Source organism: Lactuca saligna, chromosome 5 (genome assembly GCF_052625555.1).
Source record: "Lactuca saligna cultivar CGN05327 chromosome 5, ASM5262555v1, whole genome shotgun sequence".
NCBI lineage: Eukaryota > Viridiplantae > Streptophyta > Magnoliopsida > Asterales > Asteraceae > Lactuca > Lactuca saligna.
The window spans coordinates 254,344,247-254,352,487 of NC_136421.1; the positions used below are offsets into that span (position 1 = coordinate 254,344,247).

Below are 8,241 nucleotides of genomic sequence, written 5' to 3' on the forward strand. Positions count from 1 at the left end.
ATATATCTGGTATAAGTATTAAATGTTCAAAAAACACTATCAAACTAAGACACACACACACACACATATATATATATATATATATATATATATATATATATATATATATATATATATATATATTCAAAAAACACCAACGAAGTATATATGTTCTATTCAAAAAAACATCATCTCTATGGTTTGGGGTAACTTACATCTTTAGCCCCTGACTTTTTTTTCTTAACTCAAATGGTCTCTAGCGTTTATGTTTATTTTGCCTATGGACCATGATCGGCTTAAAAGACTAATATACCCTTGTTAGTTTCATTTAACATTTACTTTGATTACTTGTTAGTTATTTATACTATTGATATATTTATAATAATAATAACATAAATTATATAAATAATTAATAAATATTAAAAATAATGTTAAATAAAAGTAATAAAGGTATAATAGTCTTTTAACTAGATTCAAAGTCAAAGCAAATTTAAACTAAAGTGACTCTTTGAGTTAAAAAAAAGTTAGAGACTAAATATATAAGTTATCCAAAACCATAGAGATAATGTTTTTTAAGTATAACATAACATGTACTTCATTGGTGTTTTTTGAATATATATATTAATTTAATGGTGTTTTTTGAACATGTAATAAGTGAATAATTTTTTTTAATCGAATTTAAAATTTCTATGGTCGTTTTAAGTCATTTCCATAACTTTTCATATCTTCTCATATTACATAATAAGTAAGAAAATCTGATGATTATTTTTTCCGTAAAAACACACAAAAGATATTGCCGCTTTTCTGCGCGGGCATACAAAATCATCAAAATAAATTGTAAATTTACTCGTGGAAAGCGAATAAGCGATAACAGGGCAAATAGTGATGTCGTAACGCCTCTCATTTCTCACCGTAAATTGTCGCACAAGTTTTCGTGAACCACGACAGCCGATCTCTCCGTCGCACGTCGCCGTCGCCGTCGCTTCTCCGTGCAGAACTGCGTTGCTGCGCTTTTCTACAATCGACTTAAAACTTGAGGTATTCCTCCCTACGCCAATATATAAAATGTTCGTAAAATTTCGTTCAGCGTGTCCCAGTCTCTTGCGTATAGATGTTGTGTTGCTGTATTGATGTGTGTTGAAACCCTAATGGAGCAAATTTTTGGGGGCGATGACCTAAAATTTTACATATAAAAAATATCTTGATTTATTTATCACTTGTTGTACATTGGAACCCTAATCGATGAACTGTGGGTGTTTTTTTTATTCCGATCATCCTTTTTTAGGAGGTCATCCATTAAACTAGAGCTTTGAGCACTACAAATGGTCATCAGGTTTCACTCTGTTTTTAGTGTCATCCAACGCCATTGCTCTCCTAGTCTCCTTGAATCTTGATTATTTTTTCAGTATTCAGAACCTTCCGGAATACTTTCAGAAATTCAAGTAGTCATAACATGACCATTATAGTTCTCTTATTTTAAAGCAATTATAATAGAGAGTAGACACTCCTCTAATCAAAATTGTGTGCTTTGTGTTAAAATCATTTTTTCACTCTCTTTATAACATAAAAGCGATCCTTTTCTAAAATAAATTGGATCAAGATGGAAATGATGAGATGCAGGTGAAAGTGAAACGAAGACCAGAGATTCGTGTCTTATTACTCATTTTGAGATGACTTTATAAAAGATTCCTTCCCAAAACTTATTTACAGTGGATATCTCAATTAAATGCAACATACAAAATACATGCGCTTTATAAGTTCATATAGTTATCCATACTAATAATGAGTTTCTTATAATGTTTGGAATCGGGAGTATATACCTATCATGCTTTTTATTTAAAAGAATAACATACTTTTGGTAGAAGCACATTTTATGTTTCTCTTTTATTTACAAATATACACTATCCTTGTTGGTTATTATGTGATGTGCACTTTTGTTTTTTGACCTCTTAGTTAACAATTATACTTTCAATATGAATGTAGAATGATGATACCTATATCATATAAGATGATAACTCTAATGACTAATAATAGTTCATCAATCCAGTTGTTTAACATAGTATACAATTGGCTTTCAGTGTTATTTTGAAATAATATATTCGTGTTGTCGTTTTGTGCATTAACTTAGTAACTGATGATTACATGATTCTATTTTGTCGTGCTAAAATAAATGTGTGTTTTTCTTTTTCATATATTTTTCCTGCTCTATAAAAATGGAGTGCACCGCATTTCACATGCTATGTTTTTTCTTTTGTTGACGCCATGCTACGTGCGTCATTTAAGTCGTTATAGAATGTCTCTTGCTACCCAATCAATCATAGTTGAGTGCTATATCACATATGTAATATTGACATTAATGACAAACTCATGTATTACTAGGGAAAAGAAAACAGTTCCATCATTTTATCTATTATGGTTCCTACTCCGTCTCTCTTATTTTCTTTTCTTTGCACAAAAAGTTATTTTGTGTATTTTTTTTTTACCTTTTCACCTACTTACTTGGTTTCTTAGATATATTAAATATTCACTATTCTATTTGGGTTACCAACTATGTGCTAATTTCCTTAGAAAGAATCGTGCATTACAGACTCTCAAAGCAATTATATCAGCATCTGTAGCTGTATAACTCTTTGAGCATATCAGACAGAATCTATCTTATTTTAACACCACATCAATGTTCTTTGTAGTGATAGGGTAAAACCTAATGGGATAACATGTTTTCATATTCGCTCAAAATTTGGTACGTAACTTTTGAGTATGGTAAATTAGTAATTAGTAATTAATAATAACAAGGTGTATAACTGAAACTACCTGTTTTAATAACCTTCTCTTTAATGGCAACAACAACAGTACCCTAATCCCATACCAAAATGAGGTAAGGGGAGGTTAGATATAGATAGCCTTATGGTGGATATAGAAAAAGTAGGTATTAGTGAGAGAGATATAAAGAAAAATGGTATATACCATAAACTAGGTAACTAAGAGTCCTATACTAGGTTACCCCAATTTGAAGTTGCCACACCCTCTTATCTGAGGTCATGTGAAAAAATCATGATGCTTCCCACTGAATATGCATCACAATATAATTTATTTTGTTAAATGATTGTTTTGTCCCTACACAAATATTGTATTTTCATTAAACACAGTTTTTTTACCGAGTTCATATGTACCAAAGTTATTAGAGGTTTTTGTATTGAAGGGCTAGAAGGGAAAATTTTCACATAAGTGTCTCAAGATTGAGAAACATATTTGTAATTCACTCTTTGGTTTGCACTGTTTTGGTAAAAAATAATTCATCAAAAAGAAATAAAACAAAAACACTGATTGGATGGCCTTGAGATAGGCTCACTTTCCTTTTTTATAGATCAAACAAGATCAGGAAATATATTTATCTATTAGTTTCCTTTTATGTTTTGAAATTTGTATCTTTGATCATTTTTTGTTGTTTTTGCAGATTTTAAAACCAATCATGAAGTTGCGACTGAGATCCTTTGAAACCAAAGAAACCCTTAAACTTGAAGTCCCTAATCCCTGCACTCTCCACCATCTTACACAACTCCTATCTCAAAAACTCCCTTCTTCTTCTTCTTCACGTTCTTCTGCTATATATTTCTCTCTCAACCAAAAAGACAACCTTACAACTTCTTCCCCTGAAGATTCTATTCAGTCAACCGGAATCACATCTGGTGATCTCATCTACTTCACGACAAACCCTAATGGATTTTCCATTTCCCCTCTTGTCTCTCCACCACCACCACCACCCAAATCAGAACAATCTCAACATTCCCAAACTCCAAATCCAGACAAAACCCTTAACCCCACTCCAGAAGAGACCGAAGACTCTATGGAAATAGACGATGATGGGAATTCCGTTTCCGAACCCGGAAAGTCCTTTTCCGTTCCGGGTTTTCTAAGGAAAGTTTTCACCGAGGAACTCAGCGACGACAAAGGTCTCAATCACAAGCTTTTAGCAATAGCGGTTCGCGCCGTGTTACTGGAATCCGGGTTTCTAGAGATCGATCCCGTTTCAAAGACATTAAAAGGTGGTAATAACTTTGACATTCAACGGAATTGGCATCTCGCTTCATTCCACTTCACTCTTCCCGACCTCATCACCACCGGAAACATCGAATCCGTCAAGATCAGATTCCAGAGCCTCGGAAAGTACTGCAAAGTTTACGGGTCTTTAGCAAACGGAATCGTGCATTCCGTCCTCTTGGACGAAGACAAACTGGTCCCGTTTCTGAACGTGGTATGGGCTAACTGCGGAAAAGTAGTGGAAACCATGGGAGACAACAACCACGTATCAACTGTGGAACCAGAACGAGAAGTTTTTGAGTTTTGGAGGAAAACAAAAGACGGGATCGCGATTCCGCTTTTAATCGATTTATGTGAGAAAACCGGTTTGGAACTCCCGCCTTGCTTCATTCAACTTCCAAGTGAACTGAAACTGAAGATTTTGGATTCCGTTTCCGGTGTTGATGTTGCAAATATGAGCTGTGTATGTTCGGAATTGCGATACCTGGCATCGAGCGATGAGCTCTGGAAACAAAAGTATGTTGCTGAATTTGGGGGTTGTCAAGGGTCGGGGAGTTTTAAAGAGAGATTTGCAAAGGCTATGGAAAGTTGGAAAAGGATGAGGAGGGCTAGTGAGAGTAGGAGTGGAAGATCGGGTGTGAATTTGATGAGGATAAGGAATCCTTATGGTCGATTTGGTCCTCCTGGTTATTTTCCACCAATAAGAGGCGGAGATCATGACATATGGATGAATATGAATGTTGGTAATGGTGTTCCCAGACTCAGGAATATGAATGTCATTCCGAATTGTAATTTGGAGTTATAGTTTCAGCTTCAGTCAGCTGTTTATGGAGTGATTCCGCGAAGGAAATGTTATGTTTGCTGTGTTAATTGATAAGTATTTTGTAATTACTAAACGGAATTTTAAGTTAAGTTCCAATGATCGTATTTTATCATCTTTCAAAGTCTCAATAATAAAAATTTGGGAGTTGTTTGAACGGGTAAGACTGTTTTTTTATCGAGGCTTTGAGCCAATCGATTATGGAGAAGCAAGACAGGAAAAAGTCAAATATAACAATACTCCTTGTTTTAGTATCATAATCGATTTTGTTTTTATGTTTTTTTATTTAATTAAGTCATAAAATCTGGTAATTATATTTATTTTGGCCCTTTTTTATCCGGTTAATAGGTCATTACACTTTCAAATATTATATTTTTGGTCCAGATTAATTTTATTGTAAATTTAGTTCAAAGTTTACAATGCCGAGATTTCAAAACCTACTATGTCTAAGACTTTTGTGTGGAGGGGCTGTTTCTGTCATGATGTTAAAATAGAGGGATCAAATATGTTAAACTCGGAATATCCTCAATGTAAATCGATCAAGATTTTTGGCAAGCCTCGTACGTGATTTGTTGGGCTTCAATCCAACACAAGCATTTATCCCTCACAACATCTACCTTAATCGATAATTATACGTGGGATTATAGAATCCTTCGGTTTTGGGCTGCGATTCAGGAAGAAAAAAAACACGGAAAAAGAGTCACCGGAAGTTGCAGGTTCGCCGGAAAACCTATTGCTGTAGCGGGACCTTGTACTGGAGAGGGAGTTCGGATGGATTGACTGATCATTGATTGTAAGCAATTCCTTTCGATTTCCTTTCTTCTGATTTCTGCCGGAGACTGCCACCACCGCCACCAGCAGCCTCCTACTGCCATCAACGGCCACCCAGTTGTGGCTGTATGTGTGCGTGATTTTGTGTGTATGTGCATCCGGTTCGGACATGCTGCCTTTCTTTTTCTATAAATGGGAGTTTGGTTGTTTTGATTTGTCACCGCCCTAAACGACCGCAAGACCACCACCAGCAGCCTCATGCTGCTAGAGTCTTCTATAAATGATTTAATAACAACGTATTTTTCATTATGGTGGTTTGACCACTGTTGGCCACCATAGCACCGCCACAGGACCACCATGATGTGGGTGGCCCTAATTACATTCTTTTCCAGCTGTAGGATTAATATTTAGTTTTTAACTAGGATTTTACCCGCCTCGAGTTGCAGCCGCAGTAACATGTTTAAATTGAATCTTGATGATTGAATTTGATAAAAGTTACATATTGTGGCTTCTGTTGGTAGATTAATATAGAATATCGATACCACTAAAAATATATCAAATCATAGGTAGGAAACGTATATAAAAATAATCAAAGTCTACACAAAATTTATATCAAATCGTAAAGAAACTTGAATTTATATCAACATATATATATATATATATATATATATATATATATATATATATATATATATATAAAAATAAGCAATTAAAATTATTTTATTAAGTCAACGCATAGAAGTTCAAACCAGAAAAAACTTATTATATGTGATCGATTGATATGTAGGAGAAATATATAAAAATAAGCATGAAAACATTAAAAAATTACGTTGAAATATAGATAAACGCGAATTTGTACCAATACATACATAAAAAACATATATATATATATATATATATATATATATATATATATATATATATATATACACACACACACACACATACACATACACACACACACTAGCCGTCTACCCGCGCAAATTGACGGGCGGCGAATAATTTGATCTCTTTAGAGTTAAAACCATTTTGCGTTTACTTCGAGAAATGAATATTAAATGATATCTATTTTTCAAAAGCATTACCATACCATATTAAGGGGGTGTTTGGCTAAGCTTTTTTAAAACTACTTATTAGGTTTCACATCACTATAAGTTAAAAAAATGTTTGTATTAAAATAACTTATTCTGGTGGGGAACCTCTAATACGTTATTTTTTCATAAGTTACCATACACTTACTTATTAACTTATAAGCTAATAAACTAATAAGCAATAAGCTTTTTTTGCCAAACACCACTAAATGGTTACTACTTCTATTTATACATACTCAAACCACTTGTACTGTTTATCGTCCTTTTTTTTTTTTTTTTTTTTTTTTTTTTTCGTTTTCCTTAATTCCTTTATTAATTTAATGTCCTACTAAATAAAATGCTAAAATATATAAACAATAGTTTATAAAAATAAATCTTTAGAATATCAGGTGTTGTGATTCAAAAATCAATAAATAGGTCTTTGAGAAAGCCAAAATACTCAGGTGTCAACTTGTTCATTGTGATTTTAAACCAAGTTTGGTCACAAATTAAAACATTTTCAACGATGCTATGTAATTCAAGGATTCATATTGATTTAGGTTCTCGAAACCTTAAAATATTGAACAAAATCTATATAGAACCTTATAATAAGAACAATAATCACTGTAATCAGAAAGTCCATGTGATGAAACTTGATATTATAAGGACCAATGATGAGAAAAGTTTCATTTTTAGACTAAATAAGATGAAAAATATACAAACTACCTTAATCATGTCAAATATGGTGTTTAACCGTTCTTTATTGCAAAAGTAAGATGCCAAAATATACAAACTAATGATAATACAATGCTCTAACTGCCCTCTTGGTTGAGTTATTTGAACCTGCAAAACCAACACATTAAAGAAACATAGTAAAAACATTTTTAGGAACAAACCTGATATAATAAAACCTTCACCCAGTATATTTATAAGATAAAAATACAAAAAGTTAAAAATGATGAAATCAATTACAAGTAAGGATTAAAATAAAAACATCTTAAGAAAGAGTCATCTGCAGGAGAGATATTTGAATCAACATGTATTTTATGATGATTTTAAATTTTGAATTATCCGAAATTCAGGGAAGGAGAGAATTTGTTGAGAAATATATGGATTCAAAACACATGTTAAAATTTAATATTATTTTATTGATGGTTACTTGTACTATTAGCTTAATAATTTGAACGTTTAAAAAAAATATTATTGTATTCAATATATTTTTAGAAATAATGAGATTTCTTTTATAAGATAGTATATATATATATATATATATATATATATATATATATATATATATATATATATATATTGACGAATTAAAGTTCTAAATACTAACAACCTTGAATTTATACCGAATCATACATTAAAATAAGCACATTAATATTTAGTTTTTTTTTTTTTTCAGTTAACGAATAGAAGTTAATAAGAAAAATTAGATTATACAAAATTCAAAATTGAATGGATTAAAGTGACATTTTATAAAGTTTAAATCCAAATGAATGATGACGCAGTTTACAAAATTTAAAGCTAAAGGGGACAAAGTGAAATTTGACAAAGTTGAGG

At 32.1% G+C, this 8,241-nt stretch overlaps 1 protein-coding gene across 1 annotated transcript; it reads left to right on the forward strand.

The window, feature by feature from the left end:
- Window positions 1–804: 804 nt before the first annotated feature.
- LOC145047410 (F-box protein SKIP22-like) lies at window positions 805–4,994 on the forward strand. Its single transcript, XM_078995676.1, has 2 exons — window positions 805–1,017; window positions 3,434–4,994. Exon 2 carries the CDS (start codon window positions 3,449–3,451, stop codon window positions 4,820–4,822), a length of 1,374 nt encoding a protein of 457 aa, XP_078851802.1. The 5' UTR covers window positions 805–1,017; window positions 3,434–3,448; the 3' UTR covers window positions 4,823–4,994.
- Window positions 4,995–8,241: the final 3,247 nt, after the last annotated feature.